The sequence below is a fragment of the Rhinopithecus roxellana genome, chromosome 5 (assembly GCF_007565055.1).
Source record: "Rhinopithecus roxellana isolate Shanxi Qingling chromosome 5, ASM756505v1, whole genome shotgun sequence".
In the NCBI taxonomy this organism is placed as follows: domain Eukaryota; kingdom Metazoa; phylum Chordata; class Mammalia; order Primates; family Cercopithecidae; genus Rhinopithecus; species Rhinopithecus roxellana.
The window spans coordinates 43612328-43634828 of NC_044553.1; the positions used below are offsets into that span (position 1 = coordinate 43612328).

Here is a 22501-nt window from a genome sequence, read left to right on the forward strand (position 1 = left end):
ACTGTATCCATAACTATGTACACCCCTCCTTTTGGTAGCTTTCCAATATTGTTTAGTTTTGTCTTTTTCTTTTTCTATCACGCTTCCTGGGAGATTTATCTGTTTATTGGTCTTTCCAGAGAACCAGCTTTGGTTATCTTGCTAATCTGTGCTATTTTAAAATTTCATTAATCTTTATAGAAATAAAGACAAATGATCTCTTCTACCTGGGGTGGATTGATTTTTTGTTTTTTAATTTCTTTACCTCATTTATTGTTTTTCTTATTTTTAAATAAATATATTTGTGTCTTTAAATTTCTCTTCAACTATAGGTTAACTATATTCCAGGACTTGTTTTGATGTATATTTCTTTTATGGTTATTTAGTTCTAAATAGTATATGATTTTCATAGTAATTTTTAGAAGTGTGTTTTTTAGTTTGCAAGCACATAGGGTTGTTTGTTTACTGTTGTCTAGTTTTTATTTTTCTAAGTATGTATGTGACAAGTCTTGCTCTGATGTCCAGGCTGGAGTGCAGTGGTGTGATTATGGCTCACTGCAGCTTTGACCTCCTGGGCTTAAGAGTTCTCCCACCCCAACCTCCTGAGGAGCTGGGACTACAGGCGCATGCCACCATGCCATGCTAATTTTTTTTTTTTTTTTGAGACAGAGTCTCACTCTGTTGCCCAGACTGAAGTGCAATCAGTGTGATCTCAGCCCACTGCAACCTTCACCTCCCAGGCTCCTGAGTAGCTGGGACTACAGGCATGTGCTACCATGCCCAGCTTATTTTTGTATTATATTTTTTGTAGCGACTGGGCTTCGCCATGTTGCCCAGGCTGGTCTTTAACTCTTGGACTCAAATGATCCACCAGCCTCGACCTCCCAAAGTGCTGGGTTTACAGGCCCAGCCTAGTTTATTTTAAATTTCATTATGATTAGAGAATTGATATATTAAGTTTTTAAATGTATTGAGACTTATTTGTGGCCAAGTGCATGTTCACTTTTTGTAGAAGTTCTATGTGTTCTTTGATAGAAAATGTATTCATTATTTGTTGTCTAATCTGTTCTATATTTGTTCTTCATGACATCGGTATCCTTGCCTTTTTTTGTTGCAGCTTTATTGGTTTCTGTTAGAAGTGTATTAAAAATCATCAATTATAATTATAGTTTAAAAAAATCCTTATGATTGTGGCCATTTTTGTTTGGGAGTGTCTTATTTGACTTATTGAAATCTCCTTGATTCCTTTCATTATTGTGCAGTGTCTGTTATATCTTTCTTCATCCCTCTATTTTCAAACTTTGTATGTCATTTATCAGTAAGAGCATTCTTTTTATAACCAGTCTAATTTCTGCCTGATAATAAGTGAATTTAATTTCTTTACATTATTACATAACTTGCAGTTGTCTTAGCCACCTTATTTTTTATGTTTTCTATTATGTCGTGTCTTTGGTTCTTGTCTGTCTTCTGCTGGATTGAATGGGTTTTCATTATGTCTTTATTTTTACTGGTTTGGAAAGATGTTAGAATTCTTTAACTTGGTTTCCTCTGTCTGTTAAGTTAGATAATATTTTACTTTGTTGTTTTGAATACACCCACACCCAGTTAATCATCAATGTATTTTTATAGTCTGTACTAATTTAGATTTATCATGTTTTCTGATATCTTCATGATTCTTTTTTTCCAGATTCAGTTTCTTGCTTCCTGAAGTGTAGACCCTTCGTTATTTTCTGTGAAAACCTGAGTCTTAAACTCTCCAGTCTTTTTGAAAATTGTTACTTTGCACTTATTCTTCAATGACAATTTATCTGAATATAGTTCTAGATGGCCAACTTTTCCTTCTCAGCCGGTTAAAGATATCCTTATATTGTCAACAGACAATATAAATGTTACAATGTTGAAAGTGTTAATGAGCCATCTGCTGTCAGCTTTTTAGATAATTATGCTATTAGACTATTTTTCTCTGTTCTTTTAAAATAATGATTTGGTAGTTTAGGGAGTACTCTCTTTATCTTTAAAATTCTGTACTTTCACTGTGATGTATACACAGGTGGATTTCTTTTCTTTATTCTTCATGAGATCCATGTCTTCAGTTTGGGAAATTCTCAGCATTAGCTCTTGAAATACTGTCATTCACTCCTCTTGGGATTTCTTTTTTTCTTTTTTGGAGACAGAGTCTCACTCTGTTGCCCAGGCTGGAGTGCAGTGGCATGATCTTGGCTCACTGCAGTCTCCGCCTCCCAGGTTCAAGCGATTCTTGTGCCTCAGCCTCCTGAGTAGCTGAGATTACAGGCATGCAGCACCACACCTGGCTAATTTGTGTGTTTTTAGTAGAGCCAGGGTTTCACCACGTTGGCCAGGCTGGTCTCCTGGCCTCAAGTGATCCTCCCTCCTCCAGCTCCCAAAGTGCTGGGATTACAGATGTGAGCCACTGCGCCCGGGCCTCTCTGGGATTTCTTTCTATAACTTCTGTTATAGTAGGTACAGAACATCTGTCTTCAATGGATGTTAACCTGTCTTTTGTGTTTTTATCCCCTTGTTTTCTGTATCTCCTTGTAGGTGATTTCTTTATATCTGCCTTCTAATTCACTCATTCCTTCTATGTCCATTATATTGTTCAACATATCCGTCAAATTTCCTTGAGTTCTTCTTAATTTCAGTGACTGTGTTTTTCATTTGTGTAATTTATTATTTCGATCTTTTTCAAATTCAACGTTTTTTTGTGATAGAATTGGCTCTTGCCTAATGTTTTTTTCTGTGAGCATTTTTTTTTTACAAATTAATGCTAATTTTAAAATCTTTTTTGAATTGTTATATTATCTCTTCTTCTTATAGTAGAAATTTTCCCTTTCCTCACATCTGCTGATTCTTTCTTTCCGCAGCTTGTTTGTTTATGCAATTTGTTACCTTTTTGAAATCATCATTAGCAGTTTGCTTTTTGAGAGAGTCCTATATATTCTAGATGAGTAAATGTCCCTATAGGGTGGTTTTCAATTTACCTTTGCTAGTTTCAAGTTTTCATTGATTCCACATCAGCTTTCTTCTATTTTAAAGTTTTGGCATGTATCATCTAGGTAAGATGAATTTGGACTTCCCTCTTGTTTGTTTTAATTACTCGCAAGAGAATCTTTTTCTACCCATGGTTCTAGTTTCATTTCTGCTCACCTAAGGCTGTGGGTAGAATTTTTGTAGCCTGTGTTTCACAGGTGTATCCCTTCATGACTCACATGCATCAGCTTCTAGCTTTTAAGCTATTTTGGCTTCTGTTCCTGTTTGTTGCTCTCACTTTGAATTGCTGCTTTATTCTTAGTGCCAGGGCATTTCCCTTGCCTGAGTTTGAGCTTAGCAATATTTCCTCCATTACATTTTATCTGGCATGTCCATGGATTTAGAGTAGAATAGTCTTCTCAGTCATCTTGGTCCACTATATTAATTGGAAACTTCCATTTAAGTCCTTGTGATCTAGTCCTTGTTAGGGAAATTCGAAAAATCAGGTAATGGCACTTTAAAGGCACCTTTAAGTCTTTCTTCGATATTTTTCTTGTGACCACGTAATCCTTAGATATGAAAATATTTCTTAAAGCTTCAGACTGTTAAAGGATATGGTACTGGTCTCCCTCTTTTTTTTTTTCCTTGGGCTGGAGGTTGTGTTTTGTGTTACTTGTGAATCATATGTCTAAGAAAAACAAGATAACTAATTTTTCAAATCCTTATCATGTCTCCTTCACATAATCTCAGAAGATCCTAGGTGGTCTAGAAATGTGACATTTCAACAGGAGAAAAAAGTTATATGCTTTTGAGTATGTTTATTATGGTGTTAACCTTTAAAAGTGAAAAGGGGACTTAACAATAGGGACAGAGTTCAGTACATTATGTTCATTGCAATTTATTGAATTGTATAGCCGTTTAACATGCTTATAAAGATTACATGGAGATAGATATTCCTTTTATATTGCTGTGGGCAAACAGTACAAAATTGTGTATATGCTATAGATGAAAATTGGAAGGGAATATTAAAAATAAAAATGGATGGTGGTGGTAGGATTATGGGCAGTTTTTCCTTTAGAAACAATTTCTTTCAATAATAATGTCATTCTTGCAGTCTTAATATAGAACCAAGTAAATAGTATTCCTTTTCTTGCTAGATTCTAGGTAGAATGAAAAATCATAATTAAAAAAGGAGTGACAGGTTGAGGTCAAGATAGTCACCTTTATTTCCAAGGAAGCTTGATGTTAAAGTGTGTAGCTGAGGTGTGAGCCACCTCACACCTCAGCTGGTGTGCTGCTCACTAAACCTCACATTTAGCTCCCCAGTTAAAGCAACACCCCAAACCAGAGCAGGTCTCCCTCATACCCTGCCCACTTCTGCCCACAATTAGAACAGGGCCTGTCTCTGGAGAAGCAAGATTAGAACTTGTATTCTTTACAGGTAGGCTAACAACAACTCTGTTGAACTCACCCAGCTTATTCTTCCCAAATATATTAAGTAAGTTACTTCACTTGAAATTAATAGAGGGCCACAGAAAGGCTGACACTTAGTGTTTGAGGTCCTACCACAAGGAAGGAGGAATCATGGGGAGTTGAGGATAAATTCTTAATGGCTGTGTTCATTTTAGAGTAAGAATGCCATATGTATATTTTGGCATTTGTTGATTAGCTCACTTGATAATGTGTAACTGCTGAAGTTTAATTTTTATTTTTGTTAGGATCTTCAGTATATCCCAATTATTTTCTGCTTTTAGGCGTTTAAATGCAGAATTACAGGCAAAAACAGCTGATGTGGTTCGACAAGCTAAGGAAATAATAGTAAGTAAATGTACAATTATTAATAATTCCATATAAATGCTAGTTTTTTATCTTTTTCATTTGATATATGACATATATACAAAAAACTAGCCAAAGCATGTGTGTTCAGTTCAATGAATTATTACAAACTGAACATGAATGTATATGTACAGGTATAGGAATGTGTATATGTATATGTTTTTAATAAGCACACATTTTCTAAAAGCCACTGAAAAAGTACTTTCCATTTAGATGCTCCAGTCATCTAAATTCTCATTATAAATTCTCATTATTAATTGATAGGAGTGACTCTCCTTAGAGGAGTAGAGTCTACTTTAAAACTTTTACCAGTTCTTACCTAATTTTGATTCTTACTTTCTATCCTCCCTGTCCCCCACAATAGAGTTGATGGAAGCAGGGAAGGAAACCTAGGCAGTATTTTATCTTAATGCCTTATACAAATCTACAATTATTTGTTAGTTTAGGAATAAGAAATGTATAATATATAACATTTCAAGTAATGTGTTTTGATAATGGTTACAGATTTGTATTTTATAATTTATAAGTAGATGTTTTACTAAAAATATTTATAATTAAATTTATAATTATGTTTTACTAATTTATAATTAAATGTTTTACTAAAAATATTTTTATTTCATCTTTTAGTTTTTGCCAGTGTCTGAAGAGCAGGAAAATACTTGTACAAAAGGACCCCACTTTATAGTAGATGACGGATTCCTTACGTTTTCTGCTCAGAGAGCCCCATAAAAAGAATCTCCCCTTGGCTGGGCGCCGTGGCTCACGCCTGTAATCCCAGCACTTTGGGAGGCCGAGACGGGTGGATCACGAGGTCAGGAGATGGAGACCATCCTGGCTAACACGGTGAAACCCCGTCTGTACTAAAAAATACAAAAAACTAGCCGAGCGTGGTAGCGGGCGCCTGTAGTCCTAGCTACTCAGGAGGCTGAGGCCGGAGAATGGCATAAACCCGGGAGGCGGAGCTTGCAGTGAGGTGAGATCTGGCCACTGCACTCCAGCCTGGGCGACAGAGTGAGACTCCGTCTCAAAAAAAAAAAAAAAAAAAAAACTCCCCCTGCAAATAAAAAACAGAACAGAATACGGACAAGCTAGGAAAGGGGTTGGGGAGTGGATTCCTACCCCTGCAGAAGTGAACAATATAAGGTTTCTCATATTTAATTTTTGTTTACTCACTTTCTCTTTTTAAATTTTTTAATGTTTGTGATTACATAGTAAGTGTTTATGGGGTAAATGAGATATTTGGATACAGGCATGCATTGTATAATAATCACATCATGGAAAATGGGGTATCCATCCCCTCAACTATTTATCTTTTGTGTTACAAAAAATCCAGTTATACTCTTTTAGTTAATTTAAAATGTACAATTAAATTATTTTGACTATAATAAACATGTTGTGCTATGAAATACTAGGTACTATTCATTCTTTCTAACTATATTTTTTGTACCCATTAACCATCCTTGTCTCCCACCCCTGCATCCCCCACTACCCTTCCCAGTCTCTGATAACCATTCTTCAACTCTCTATCTCCATATGTTAAGTTGTTTGGATTTTCAGATCCCACAAATAAGTGAGAACATGTGAAGTTTGTCTTTCTGTGCCTGACTTATTTCACTCAATGACCTCCAGTTACATCCATGTTGTTGCAAGTGACAGGGCCTCGTTGTTTTTTGTGGCTGAATAGTACTCCATTGTGTATATGTACCACATTTTATTTATCCGTTCATCTGTTCGTGGACACTTTGGTTGCTTCCAGATCTTGGCTATTGTGAACAGTGCTGCAACAAACATGGAAGTGCAGATATCTCTTTGATGTATTGATTTCCCCTCTTTTGGACCTATACGCAGCAGTGGGATTGTTGGATCATATGGTAACTTTAGTTTTTTGAGGAACCTCCAAACTATTTCCTTTGTGGTTGTACTAATTTACATTCCCACCCACAGTGTACCAGGGTTCCGTTTCTCTACATCCTCACCAGCACTTGTTATTGCCTGTCTTTTGGATATAAGCCATTTTATCAGAGTTGAGATGATATTGTAGTTTTGATTTGCTGCATTTCTCTGATGATCAATGATGTTGAACACCTTTTTAATGCCTGTTTGCCATTTGTATGTTTTTCTTGAGAAATGTCTATTCACATCTTTTGCTCATTTTTAAATTGGATTATTAGTTTTTTTTCCTATAGTGTTGTTTGATCTCCTTATATTTTCTGCCTTGTATTCCCTTGTCGATGCGTAGTTTGCAAATATTTTCTCCCATTCTGTGGGCTGTCTCTTTATTGTTTCCTTCCCTGTGCAAAAGCTTTTTAACTTTATTTGATCCCTTTTGTCCATTTTTGCTTTGGTGATCTTTGCTTGTGGGGTATTACTGAAGAAATCTTTGTCTCCAATGTCCTGGAGAGTTTCCTCAATGTTTTCTTATAGTAATTTCATCGTTTTGAGATCTTAGATTTAAGTATTTAATCCATTTTGATTTGATATTTGTATATGGCAAGAGGTAGGGGTCTAGTCTCATTCTTCTGCATGTGGATATTCCGTTTTCCCTTTGTGTATGTTCTTGGCAACCTTGTCAAAAATGAGTTCACTGTAGGTGTATGGATTTGTTTCTGGATTTTCTCTATTCTGTTCCATTGGTGTGTGTGTCTGTTTTTATGCCAGCACTCTGATGTTTTGGTTACTATAGCACCATAGTATAATTTGAAGCCAGGTAATGTGATTTCTCCAGTTTTGTTCTTTTTGCTTAGGGTAGCATTGGCTATTCTGAGTCTGTTGTGGTTCCACATAAATTTTAGGATTGTTTTTTCTGCTTCTGTGAAAATGTGATTGGTATTTTGCAAGGGGTTGCATTGAATCTGTAGATTGCTTTGGGTAGTATGAATATTTTAACAATATTGATTTTTCTAATCCATGAACATGGAATATCTTTCCATTTTTTGGTGTCCTCTTCAAATTCTTTCATTGATGTTTTACAGTTTTTGTTGTAGAGATATTCTACTGATTTGGTTATATTAAGTCCTAGGTATTTTATTTGTGGCTGTTGTAAATGGGGTTACTTTTTAATTTCTTTTTCAGATTGTTGACATACAGAAACACTACTGATTTTTGTATGTTGATCTTGTATCCTGCAACTTTACTGAGTTTATCATTTCTAATAGTTTTTGGTGGAGTCTTTCGGTTTTTCCAAATACAAGAGCATATCATCTGCAAATGAGGATAATTTGACTTCTTCCTTCTAATTTGGATGCCCTTTATTTCTTTATCTTGTCTGATTGCTCTAGTTAGTACTTTCAGTACTATGTTGAATAACAGTGGTGAAAGTAGGCCAGATCTTAAAGGAAAGACGGTCAGTTTTTCCCATTCGGTATTACACTAGCTGTGGGTCTGTCATATATGACTTTTATTATATTGAGGTCTGTTCCTTTTATACCCAGTTTTTGAAGTGTGTTTACCAGGAAGGGATGTTGAATTTTATCAAATGCTTTTCCAGGATCAGTTGAAATGATCATATGGTTTTTGTCCTTCATTCTGTTGATATGATGTATCACATTGATTGATTTGTGTATGCTGAACCGTCCTTGCATCCCTGGGGTAAATCCCACATGGTCATGACAAATGATCTTTTTAATATATTACTGAATTCTGTTTGTTAGTATTTTTGAGGATTTTTACATCAATATTCATTAGAGATATTGGCACGTAGTTTTCTTTTCTTGATGTGTCTTTGGTTTTGGTATCAGGGTAATACTAGCCTCATAAAATGAGTTTGGAAGTAGTCCCTCCTCCTCCAATTTTTGGAATAGTTTGAGTTGGTTTGGTATGAGTTCTTCTTTAAATGTTCAATAGAATTCACAGTGCAGCCATCAGGTCCTGGGCTTTTCTTTACTGGGAAAATTTTTTTGTTGTGGCTTCAACCTTATTACTTATTATTGTTCTGTTTAGGTTTTGGATTTCTTCATGGTTCAATCTTGGTAGGTTTATGTATGTGTCTAGGAATTTATCTGTTTCCTCTAGATTTTCCAATTTATTGACATATAGTTGCTCATAATAGCCATTAATGAGCCTTTGAATTTCTGCATTGTCAGTTGTAATGCCTCCTTTTTAATCTCTAATTTTATTTATTTGAGTCGTCTCCCTTATTTTCTTTGTTAGTCTATTAATTTTGCTTATCTTAAAAAAAACAAACTTTTTGTTTCATCAATCTTTTCTTCATTTCAAATTCTCTATGCTCTAATCTCAAATGCTCTAATCTTCATTTCTTTTCTTCTACTAATTTTGGCTTTGGTTTGCTTTTGCTTTTCTGTTAGGATGCATTGCTGGCTGGATGTGGTGGCTGATGCCTGTAATACCAGCACTTTGGGTGGCCAAGGCATGCAACTTGAACCTGGAAGTTTGAGACCAGCCTGGGCAACATGGTGAAAGTCCATCTCTAGAAAAAAATACAAATTAGTCAGATGTGGTGGTGCACGCCTGTAGTTCCAACTACTTGGGGGGCTGAGGAGGGAGGATGGTTGAGCCCAGGAAGGTCCAGTCTGTAGTGAGCCATGATCATGCCACTGCACTACAGCCTGGGCATCAGAGTTTCTCTCTGTCTCAAACTAACAAACAAACAAACAAACAAAAAAAAAAAAAAAAAAAAAAAAGGAAGAAAAGATGCATTGCTAAGTCATTTATTTGAAGTTTTTGTTCTTTTTTGTTGTAGGCACTTACAGCTGCATAAATTTCCCTCTTAGTACTGCTTTCACTATATCCCATAGATCTTGGCATGTTGTGTTTTCATTATCATTTGTTTCAAGAAATTTCTCGATTTCCTTCTTATTTTCTTCATTTACCCACTGGTAATTTAGGTGCATGTCATCTAATTTCTGTGTCTTTGTATAGTTTCCAAAGTTCTGGTTATTAATGTCTAGTTTTATTCCATGTGGTCAGAGAAGATGCTTGATATTATTTCAGTTTTTAAAATATTTTACAGCTTGTTTTGTGACCTAACATATGGTCTGTCCTTGAGAATGATATTCATGCTGAGGAGAATAATGTGTATCTGTAGCCTTTGGATGAAATGTTCTGTAAATGTCTATTGGGCCCACTTGTTCTGTAGTGCAGATTCAGTCTGATGTTTGTTGAGTTCTTTCTGGGAAATCTGTCCAGTGCCAAAAGTGGGTGCTGAAGTCTCCAGCTATTATTGTATTGCAGTCTAGCTCTCTCTTTAACTCAAATAATATTTGCTTTATGTACCTGGGTGCTCCAGTGTTGTGTGCATATATATACAATCATTATATCCTGTTGCTGGATTGACCTGTTTAGCATTATATAATGACCTTCTTTGTCTCTTCTTACAGTTTTTGTTTTGAAATCTATTTTGTCTAAGTATAGGTTCTCCTGCTTTTTTTTTCTTTTTGGTGTAGAATATCTTTTTCTACCCTTTTTATTTTCAGTCTATATATATCTTTATAAGTGAAGTATGTTTCTTGTAAGCAACAGATCATAGGGTCTTGTTTTATCATCCATTAAACCAGTCCGTCTTTCGATTGAAGAGTTTAGTCCATTTACATTCAATGTTATTACTGATAAGGGCCTTAATCCTGCCATTTCATTATTTGTTTACCAGTTGTCTTGTGGTATTCCTTCCTGTTTTCCTTTTATTGAAAGTGATTTTCTCTTGTGGTATAATTTAATTTCCTGATTTTTATTTTTTTATGTGGTCATTGTATGTTTTTTTGACTTGAGGTTACTGTGAGGCTTGCAAATACTATCTTATAACCCATTGTTTAAAGCTGATGACAACTTGACACTGATTGCATAAACAAACATGCAAAAAGAAAACTAATACAAGCTCTACACTTTTATCTCCCTAGTTTTTGACTTGTTACTGTTTCTGTCTTCTTGTACTGTTTATGTCTTAAAAAGTTGTTGTAGTTATTATTTTTAATTGGTTCATCATTTAGTCTTTCTACTTAAGAGTAGTTTACACTCAATTACAATGTTATAATATTCTGTGTTTTTCTGTATGTTTACTATTACCAGTGAGTTTTGTACCTTCAGATGATTTCTTCTTGCTTAATATCCTTTTCTTTTAGATTAAAGAACTACCTTTAGCATTTCTTGTGGGACAGGTCTAGTGTTGATGGAATGCCTCAGCTTTTGTTTTTCTGGGAAGATCTGTTATTCTCTTTAATGTTTGAAGGATATTTTTGCTGGATATACTATTCTAAGGTAAAAGATTTTTTTTCTTCAGCCCTTTAAACATGTCATGCCACTCTTTCCTGGTCTGTAGGGTTTCCACTGAGAAGTCTGCTGCTAGATGTATTGGAGCTTCTTTGTATGTTGTTTGTTTCTTTTCTCTTGCTGTTTTTAGGATCCTTTATCCTTGACCTTTGGGAGTTTGATTATTAAATGCCTTGAGGTAGTCTTTTTTGTGTTAAATCTGCTTGGTGTTCTATAATCTTCTTTTATTTGAACATTGATAACTTTCTCTAGGTTTGGGAAGTTCTCTGATATTATCCCTTCAAATAAACTTTCTCCCTCTATCTCTCTTTCTGCCTCTCCTTTGAGACCAATAACTCTTATATTTGTCCCTTTGAGCCTATTTTCTAGATGTTGTAGGCATGCTTCATTCTTTTTTCTTTTGTCTCCTTTGTATTTTCAAATAGCATGTCTTCAGGATTACTAATTCTTCTGCTTGATTGGTTCTGCTATTAAGAGACTCTGATGCAGTCTTCAGTATGTCAGGTGCATTTTTAACTCCAGAATTTCTGCTTGGTTCTTTTTAATTACTTCAATCTCTTTGTTAAATTTATCTGATAGAATTTTGAACTCCTTTTCCGTTATTTGAGATTCTTTGAGCTCTCTCAAAACAGCTCTTTTGAATTCACTGTCTGAAAGGTCACATGTCTCTGTTTTTCCAGGATTGGTCACTGGTATCTTATTTAGTTCATTTGGAAAGCCATGTTTTCCTGGATGATCTTGATGCTTGTAGATGTTTGTCAGTGTGTAGGCATTGAAGAGTTAAGTATTGTACTCTTCACAGTCTGGGCTTATTTGTGCCAGTTTTTCTTGAGAAGGCTTTCCAGTTATTTAAAGGGACTTGGGTCCCCTGCCCAATACCACTAGGGTTCTTGCCGACTTGTAGAGGCCTTGGTGGTCTTGGATAAGATCTGGAAGAATTCTCTGGGTTACCAGACAGAGACTCTTTCTCTTCCTTTATTTTCTCCCAGACAAACGGAGTCTCTTTCTCTCTGTGCTGAGCTGTCTGAAACTAGGGGTGATGCAACTAGGTGATGCAAACTAGGGGTGATGAAACTAGGTGATGCAAGCACCCCTGCACCCAGCACCACTGGGATTGTGCTGGGTCAAACCTGAAGCCGGAACAGCACTGGATCTTGCCCACAACCTGCTATAAACACTACCTGGCTACCACCTATATTGACTCAAGGCCCTAGAGCTCTACAATCAGCAGGTGTTGAGGCCAGCCAGGTTTGTGTCCTTTCCTTCAGGGTGGCGAGTTCCCCTAGGCCCTGGGTGGGTCCAGAGATGCTGTCTAGTAGTCAGAGATTGAAGTTAGAAATCTTAGGAATTTATCTGGTGCTCTAGTGTTCTGTGGCTAAGGTGGCACTCAGACTATAACATAAAGTCCTTCACGCTCTCCCCTCCCCTTTCCACAGGCAGAGGAGCCTCTCCTTGTGGTCACCACGACCACCAGTCCATAGCAGGGTTTTGCCAGGCCACTGCTAGTGTTCACTTAAAGCCCAAGGGCTTTTCAGTCAGGTTGTGGTGAATATTGCCAGGCCTGGGACTCACCCTTCAAGGGAATGGGCTCCTCTCTGGCCCTGGGCAAATCTAGAAATGCTGTCTAAGAGTCAAATCCTAGAATCAGGGACCCCAAGAGTCCACTTGGTGCTCTGCTCTGCTGTGGCTGTGCTGGTACTTAAGGTGCAAGACAAAAGTCCCTTTACTTTTCCCTCTGCTTTCACAAGCAGAAGGAGTCTTTTTCACTGTAACCACTATAACTGGGAATGTGCTGGGCCACCCCTGAAGTCAGTGTGTCTCAGAGCCCAAGGGCCATGGCCTACTATTAATACCTTGGTATTGCTGCTGGTATTTGAGGCCCAAGGTCCCTTTAGTCAGCAGGTGATGAACGCTGTCAGAACTAGGTCCTCCCCTTCAAGGCAGCAGGTTCCCTCTTGGCCCAGGGTGTGTCTAGAAATGTCGTTCAGGAGCTAGGGCTTGTAATGGTGGCTGTATGACTCTGCCTGGCACCCCATTGGATGCCTTCCATGGCCGAGGTGGTATCCAAGATGCAAGATAATGTCCTCTTTAGTCTTTCCTCTCCTCTCCTTAAACAGAAGGAAGGAGACACTTTTGTTGTTGTGAACTGCACTGCTTGGTGTTGGGGAAGGCATGGCGGAAGCAATCCTTTAGTGCCCCAGTTGGTGTTTCCCTAGGTCACAGTTGGTGTCTCCCTATGTGCCACCCTAGTCCTCTGGCTCTGAGCTGAGCCCAGCACTAGGGTTTGCCTAGAAATTGGAGTCTTTGTATCCTAGACTGCTTTCAGGTTTACCTAGGACCCCAGAGCACTTTGGCCAGTGGTGCTGACTTGCTGACAAACTGGAGTTCTGACCCACAAGATGGGCGATTTTCCTCTGGATGTAGCTGGTCCAAATGCTTCCTCCATGCATGGATACTGTCTCAGCCCCACACGACTTTGCTCTCCACTCTGACAGGGCAGCACTGAGTTCAGTGTACAGTCCCCCATTCACTGTGCTGTCCCTCCCCCAAGTGCACAGACTCTTCAGGCTGCACAGCCACTGCAGGAGTGAGTCAGGGAGGGGTGGTGTCAGCGATTTAAGTCTTTCCAACCTTCTTCAATGACTCTTTCAATGATATGAAGTTAAAACCAGGTACTGTGATTGCTCACCTGATTTTTAGCTCTCATGATGATATTTTTATGTGCAGGTAGTTGTTAAAATTTGGTGTTCCTGCAGAGGGTATGAATAGTGTAGGCTTCTATTCCACCATCTTGCCTCACTTTAATTTCTTGATGTGTCTTTGTCAAAAGCTTTTACTCCTGATACTTCACTTTTAGCATCTTCACAGTCTTCTCAACACTGAAGATTTTCCTGATTTGAGACAAATTTTTCTACCCATTAAGTGAATTTTTTAAAAAATGTCTTGTGCCTACTTCTAATTTCTATTGTATACTGTGTAAGTTGGAAGACTCTAAAGGGGTGGGGAAGCCGGAATTAGAAATATTGTGTAAAGGCCTTGATATTCTTACATTTCCCCCTTAGGATGGAATTTTTTAACCCATAACAAATGAAAGGTGCAACTAGTGTTATAGACCTTATCTTCATACTATAGCATTTAGAATTCTGTGCCTTTATGTTATGGAAACCTAGGACAGTTCTGAAATGATGAATGTTCAGAGAGGCACTTGAATATATCTTAGTGGTTTGGTTTTTTTTCTGTATGATATATGACCTTTCTTTAATCATTTAAGAGAGATCGGCAAGAAGTACGATCTAGGCCTGTTTCAAAACAAATGAAATCATGTGATGATGAAGATGATTACAGTTTAAGGTAAGTAACTTAAATTCTCAAGCACCTTCTTTTAAAATGATGTACATGGATCTTTAACTATGTAAGATCTTTTTGCATGCAAACATTGAAAATTCTATAATTTTAAGAATAATGTATATATAGGGGGCTTATACCAATCCGACACAGTGTAAGCCCTTTATCTCATGTAATTTTCAAAATATTATTTTGAAATGTATATTCTTGTCCTCATTTTAAAAACTTTAGAGAGGAAACAGGAAAAAGTATATAATTGATGTGAATAAAACTATGAAATCATATTGTAGCAGACACAATGATGATCACCAAACATTCCAGGTCTCTTACAGTTGTCAGTGGGCTATGAATAGAAGTTTAGTTAATCTTTTCCAAGCCAAAACAGACAAGAATTGGTGTGTGAACCGCCAGCTGACTTTCCAGCCATGAAGATGAGTAAAATTCCAATTGGTAAAATCTCCTAGCCTGGTCTCTGGGTGACCGTGTGTGGAACATGTAGAAAAAAGGGTCCTTCTTCCTCACTATGGCTGCATTGAATGGGTTAAGCCGCTGGAATTTTTAGGTTACTAGCCTGCTTATCTTTGCTAATGTTGAAATTGGTATTGGGAATGGAATGCTGCGTAACAAAAACTCAGAAGTGTGGCATTACCTTAGCAGTTAGGTGGGAACCAGCAAGGAAACTGATATTGGAGGCTGAAAAGATAAAGGATTAATGTTATGTAGTGGCAATGAATTTAGTAAAACTGTCATCTGTGGTAAATTGGGAGGCACAACAGGTGTCTAATGAACTTGTTCTCTGGGGAAAGAGGCTGAAACACAATATTAGCAGTATGTGGTCTTTTTTTTTTTTTTTTGGAGACTGAGTCTCGCTCTGTTGCCCAGGCTGGAGTGCAGTGGCTGGATCTCAGCTCACTGCAAGCTCCGCCTCCTGGGTTCACGCCATTCTCCTGCCTCAGCCTCCCGAGTAGCTGGGACTACAGGCACCTGCCACCGCGTCCGGCTAATTTTTTTTGTATTTTTAGTAGAGACGGGGTTTCACCGTGTTAGCCAGGATGGTCTCGATCTCCTGACCTCGTGATCCGCCCACCTCGGCCTCCCAAAGTGCTGGGATTACAGGCATGAGCCACCGTGCCCAGCCTCAGTATGTGCTCTTGAAGAGACAAGTTTGGGAAAGATTTGGCTGATTTACAAGCAGAAATAAAAGGGAATACCTGATTATCTAATTCAGAGTCACAAAGATTTACAATCATGATTTCTTTGAAGAGCTTTATGGTTTTAACTCTTAGATTCAGGTTCTTTGATCCATTTTGAGTTAATTTTTGTATGTGGTATAAGAGTCAACCTCCATTCTTTTGCATATGGATAGCCATTTGTCTCAGCATTATTTGTTGAGAAGATTATTCTTTCCCCGTTGAATGTTCTTAGCACTCTTATCAAAAATCAGTTGACTGTAGACATATGGTTTTATTTTTGGACTTTCATATCTATTCCATTGATCTATATAGCTGTCATTATGCCAGTAGCACACTCTTGATTACCCTTGTAATTGTCAAGTTGTGGAGTAAACTCAAGAATTACAAGGTAAAATCGAGAAAATCTATAAGGAACAAAAGCCTATCAAAATTCAACCTTGAGGCAAATATCAGACTAAACATGTGGACTTTATGACTATTGTTAAAATTTTCCAATGGATTAAGGCTTCTCAGGGCAAGAATCAGATTAAATGGCACATAGTGAAACTTTTCATTTGGGTAAAATGACCCACGGCAAAGACCTAACTAAAGTTATAGTCTCTCCTTAGAAGCTTGACAGTGTTAAAGTAACCCATTTTTTAAATTTAATTTAATTTTATTATTATACTTTAAGTTCTAGGGTACATGTGCATAACGTGCAGGTTTGTTACATATGTATACTTGTGCCATGTTGGTGTGCTTCACCCATCAAAAGTAACCCATTTTTAAATTGAGAAAGAGAGGTCAGGTGAAGAAATAAATAAAGAATTAGTTTTGGAAAGAATTGTAGGTGATGTAATGGCATGTAGAACTGACTGAAATTAAATAAGGAAGAAACTCACTAGTTTGGGGGAAAGTTTTATCAGCAAAGAAACTCTAAGAATGGACTAAAATTATTTGTGGCTTTTAAAATATTAAAACAGCTATGGGTACCCCACCTCCCAGTATTCTAAGATCGAGAAGCAGGCTGTAAGAGGTGCACAGCCCTACAGGGTTTAGAGACAAAAGAGAAGTTTATTCCTACATGGCAGTATATTTGGCTCATGTGAAATATTGGGATATTATTCATGTATTCAAAAATAATTATTGCATACAATCCAGTATTTCCCTTCCTAGATATTTGCCCAAGAGAAATATAAACATATATCCATGAAAAAACCTGCATGTGAATTTTTAGATCGGTTTTATTCATAATTACCAAAACCTGGAAATAATTCAAATATTTATCAAATGGTGGCTGGATGAACAAATTATGGTATATCCATGCAGTGGAATACTACTTGGCAATAAAAAGCCATGAACTACTAGTAGAATAACAACATATTTGCTAAGTGAAAGAAGTCAGGCTAAAAAACATACATAATCTATGTTTCCACTTATTTGATGCTCTGGAAAAGGCAGAGCTTTAGGGACAGAAATCAAAGTGGTTGTCTGGGGCTTCAGTAGGGGTTAGGGGACTACCAAGGAACACAAGGGAACTTTTTGAGATGATGGAAATATTCTCTGTCGTGTGGTTGTGGTGGTTATGTGACAGTATACGTTTGCTAAAACATATTGAACTGTATATGTAAAAAAAGTATATTGTATGATATATCAGTTATGTCTCAAACCTGAAAAAAATAATTTTTGAACACTGTTAGTGCCAGGCATAACTACTGGTATTACAGTGATGAGTAAACAGACCTGATCTTGCTTCCAAGAAGTTAATATGTGTTGCTTTTGAGTATTTTTTAAGTACCTCAATTACACATTTTTGTATTTTGATATACATATGTATGCATACATATAACATGAAACCACTTTATTAGATGTAATACTCTGATATTCTGTGAAAAAAGATTTAAGTTATAAAAATTCCAAAATTTGGATTATACATAAGATTTAACATGGTGTTTATCCAGTAAACTGAAGAACTGAAATGATACTGACAACAGATGATGTTGTGATGATAATGCTCTGTTTATCTATCAGTTTTTTTTAATGCTACTGTTTGAACAGATGGCTTTTACCATGTAAAACATGGCATTTGGTGATCAGTTGGGAATTGCTGAATATGGGAGATAATTCTGTAAAGAAACCATTCATTTCAGGTTGGAACAATGATATTCCACCTAAATAAGGAAGAATATATTTAAATAGGTCTTCAACACCCAGGATGACTCTGTCAAAAAATGTGATGGGAAGCCAGAGTTTAATTTCCTAATAACGTAGTATACATATCCTCCAGTCTGCTTGAAGCATGGTTTACCATACAGTCATTTCCATCATATTACAAACATTTCATGGAGTTAAACAAAAGTAAGAATACCATATTATGGCTTATTTTTCATGGAAATACACTAGCAAAGTAATATCATTGCAAAATCTGATGGAGACAGATAACCCTTAAATGTCTTTTGACTGATATGTATGCATGTGTGTTGGGGAATGGAATGAGAGGTACAGAAAATGTACTAAAGAAATGACAAACATTAATTTAAAATGAGGAAGATTAAAGAGGACACTTAAAATTTGTATAATATTTGGAAACATTTTCATGTCATTTGTGAGAGTGATTCTTTAGTTTCTGTAATTTTTAACATATTTTGAAAGCCTTTTTTTCTTCCCAGAGGTATTTCTAATAGTTAAGAGGTTTATTTATCTAAGTGTATCTTTGTATTTAATACTGAAAAAACTTATGCATGGCTAACTCAGTGGGAGGCACCTGATGGAAAATAATTTTAGTTGTATGTCCTCTCCAATGGTTAGGACTTCTCAGGGGATATGATGGAGTTTTTTTCATAGCAATAATGGATGCTAACATGGTATGTTTTCAGAGATGTAAATACAATGCCCAAGACAATGTGTTAGGCAAACTTTTTCTGTAAAGGGGCAGATAGCAAATATTTTTAGATTTGTGGGTTAGTCTGTGTTGTACCTACTTAACTTTAAGGTTGTAGTGTGAAAACAGCCATAGATCATACATAAATGAATGAGTGGGTGGATTCAGCCTGTGGGCCATAGTTTGCAGACCTCCATAAACACTCCTTGTTTTTTTGTTGTTGTTGTTTGAGACGGAGTTTCGCTCTGGAGTGCAGTGGCGCAATCTCGGCTCACTGAAAGCTCCACCTCCTGGGTTCATGCCATTCTCCTTCCTCAGGCTCCCAAGTAGCTGGGACTACAGGTGCCCGCCACCACGCCTGGCTAATTTTTTGTATTTTTAGTAGAGACGGGGTTTCATTGTGTTAGCCAGGATGGTCTCAATCTCCTGACCTTGTGATCTGCCCGCCTTGGCCTCCCAAAGTGCTGGGATTACAAGCGTGAGCCACCGCGCCCGGCCAACACTCCTTGTTTTAAACTACAAATATATTTTGAAAACCTTGTGTATAAAAATAAATTGCATTTTAGATGTGTTTATTCATGCACTCAACAAATACTTAAGCCAGTAGTACCTGGCATATAAGCTTTTAAATTGACTAGGCATAGAATATTGAATAAGGCAGACATGATTTCTGCCCTCATACAGTTCACAGTATAATGAGGAAAACAGGCACTGACCAAGTGTTTTAAGTGGATTAAAAGAACGGTAACATTGAGTGGGCTCATAATAAAAAGCCCTGTGGTGAATCATTTGTAAAATGGGTAATCGCTGTGGATAGCCCACAATTACTCTTGATGATTTCCATTCATTAAAATTTTTGCTAGTTTCCTACTAGAATATTGGCATTATAGTGTATCTTCTCAAAGGTGAATTATTTAACCAAAGCATTTTTCTTGTTTATGGTACTCATTCAAAATAAATTAACATGTGGATAACTAGAATTATAGCAAAGTTGAATATCATTGTCTCAGCTCAATGTCATCTATTATTAATGTATAATGTTTATTTTTGGTCTGTAGAGGTCTGTTACCATCTGAAGGGATAGTTCATCTTCATTCAGAAACTAAGGTATGAAATTAAACTTTTTTTGAATACAATTATATTCTGTAGAACTTAGGTTATTTTTTTAGACTTTTCTTAGACAAAGCAGAGAAGGGGTATGACTCAACAGAAACAATATAAACCTTGATACTCAGAGGGATGCATTTATGAAATATCACTCATATAATAAATGGAATCCTTTGTTGTCTCATAATTTCACTGAATAATTTGGAGGTACAGTGGAAAAAATTCTAGGCGAAATGACTTTGTAAACTGAGGCTTATTTTTTTTCTGAAGCTTACATCTAGTAGAGCGAAGACCTGAAAAAGAATGATACTCATATGCAAAGAAGGTGATTTGAAAAGTTTGTTCATTTAAATATTTACAGTGTAGAGATCACTCTTCTAGGTGTAGAATATGCTGGGATCTATGTTTCCCATCCATGGAGACCTAAGCCAAGGGAACTGTATACCTGAAGGCCACGGAAGGCCTGCCTGGGGAATAATTGGTTCATGAGGAGAACTAAATTCTGTGAGTCAGAATGTCCAGATTTATTCATGACAGTCCACTGGCTAGCTGAATACCACTGAATCGTTAGGACTCATTTTCCTTATCCTTGAATTTCTTGGTTTTGGTATTATCTAGGTCTTTTCCAGCTATAGAGTTGTGATATTCTTGAAAACACATTTTTGGTAATTCCATCAAACTAGCAGTTTTTCTGTGTAGCAAAATAGCAATTCTATGTGTTACAGAATTGCTTTCTTTGGCAAATGATTAGACTAGTATTAATCAATACTTTCAATTCTTTTAATGTAGCCAAAGACCAAAAACATTGATCCTGTAAACAAGGTTCAAAACAAATTACACTCTGCAAATAAAGGAAGGAAAACAAATTCAAGGTACAGTATAGTTTTCAAAGTATTTCTTTTTTTTTAGTTTTATAATTCACAATACCATCATTCTTAATTATTAAGCTCTGTTTGTTTTCCAGATCTTTTTATACCCTAAACATTAAGTTACCCCGCATATGTCTTATCCACATTCAGTAATTTAGAACATTTTCTACTCAGAAATGTTTTGCAGCAGTTAACAAATATTTTATATTGTTCTCAAGAAAAATTCTAAATCTAAAATTTTTATATATGTTATTTCTAGTGATTTATTCTCTTAGAACTGTGACTGCAACTGAGGTGTTTGTTTTGTTTTGTTTTGTTTTTTGATCGCTGCCTAGTTCTCTCAAATAGGCTCAATAGTCTAGGTTTTGAGTATTTGACAAAGTGCATACATTATTTTGTCTGTTGAGCTACAGAATTATTCGCCATGCTCTAAATAGGACTGTAATATAATTATAATTTACATTTTATTGTTTTTGGTGAGAAAGAATTCAAGACAGTTCTTAGTATTATAGGCATAAAAAGGGACCCAGGATGCTCCCTAGGATAGGATGCTTTCTAGAAAAGGTGGAGGATTGAGTTGCACCAACCATCATCAGTCAGTTATTACATTTATATGTCTATTACTTACCCAAACTGATCATTGCATTGTAATTTTGGAAAAATCTTTGTTCATTTTTGTGTCTTTTAATTGTTTAAATAACTTTTTTTTTTTAAATAAAAGGGATGGAAAAAAAATAGAGTAAAGTGATAAGGAACAGAAAATTACAATAGATTGAAGAAAAGAACTTACAGGCCACATACATGCATACCTAACTGCAAAGGGTTACCTTGTCAGACTTCACATTTTTTTTTAAAAAAAGTTGATTTTTCAAATAGAATTCTGAAGACCAAGACCTACTATTTGATAGCACAATAGGGTGACTATAGCCAATAATAACTTAATTATCTTTTTAAAATAACTTAAAGAGTGTAATTAGATTGTTTGTAATTCAAACAATAAATGCTTGAGGGGATGGATACCCACTTCTTCATAACGTGCTCATTTCACATTGCATTCCTGTATCAAAACATCTCATAAATACGTACACCTACTGTGTACCCACAAAAAATTAAAATGAAAAGAAAAGAATTCTGAAGCATTTGCTTATGTTTTAAAAGTGAATTTGGCTTTCAGAACCATAAATTTGTTGATGTGTCAATGAATTAGGCCTGGCCCATTCCTCAGTGCCTTTAGAAATGAGTTTTATTTTGTCGGTCTTCTCCATTTCATTAAAAAAAAAATCAAATCCAACTTTTTGGTTAATACTGATCGTGGTAGAATGTGTTTCTTTGGGTGGAAGAAAATGTTGTTTGAGCTATTAGCTCTTCACTCTATAATTCTTTCTCAAGAGGTATTTTTCTTTGCTGTTTGCAGAATTATGGCCAGGGTGATGTCAGTTTGTACAGTTTTTCTCCAGAGGCATGTAAATTTCAAAGCCACAGGCTGGATTTGACCTAGGAGGCCAAGTGCAGTACTCTTAGTTTTGGTATTCCCTTATATGGAGGCAAAGTCTAGACCATCTGGCCTCATAAAGCCTTCTCTAGCTCTGTGGTCATGCGATTCATAAAGACCAAAAATCTGCTAAGTCTCTTGTAATATAGTCCTTGAAAGTATCATATGTAGATTTCATCATCAATTTAAAATGTGTAATAGTAGTCTCTTATAATATAAGCTTTAATATCCATTACAGATTTCATCATAAATTTAAATTTATAATAATTTTGATCTGCTTATTTGGGTAAAAGGCATATATCCTTTCTACCTTTCTATTTTGTTCACACGTATGTGTATACATACATATGTATTTAATTTTTATGTTTTAGTGTTAAATTGAAATACTCCGATGTCCAAACTGCCGACGATGTTGCCATTCCAGAGGACTTCTCAGACTTTTCCCTTGCAAAAACAATTAGCAAAATTGAAGGGCAACTGGAGGAAGAAGGCTTACCTGAATATACAGATGATATTTTTTCTGGTGTTAGTAATGACATTGGAACAGGTAGATTTTCTTTTGTTTCTTATTTTTATCTTTATAGCACAGTTACTTAGAAGAAGAAGTCTT

General features: G+C 36.3%; 1 protein-coding gene across 6 annotated transcripts in view; it reads left to right on the top strand.

Annotated features, from left to right (window-relative positions):
• TEX9 (testis expressed 9) overlaps nucleotides 1-22501 on the top strand; it is a 91411-nt gene that overhangs the window by 12182 nt on the left and 56728 nt on the right. For 4 of the 6 annotated variants that reach the window (XM_030930419.1, XM_010374284.1, XM_030930418.1 and 1 more), the window contains exons 3-7: nucleotides 4722-4785; nucleotides 14297-14376; nucleotides 19482-19530; nucleotides 20320-20402; nucleotides 22263-22438. In XM_030930419.1, coding sequence (XP_030786279.1) covers nucleotides 14339-14376; nucleotides 19482-19530; nucleotides 20320-20402; nucleotides 22263-22438 — 346 coding nt within the window. In that variant the 5' untranslated portion in view covers nucleotides 4722-4785; nucleotides 14297-14338. The remainder of the gene's footprint in view (nucleotides 1-4721; nucleotides 4786-14296; nucleotides 14377-19481; nucleotides 19531-20319; nucleotides 20403-22262; nucleotides 22439-22501) is intronic. The other 2 variants (XM_030930420.1, XM_030930421.1) reach the window with 2 other exon arrangements.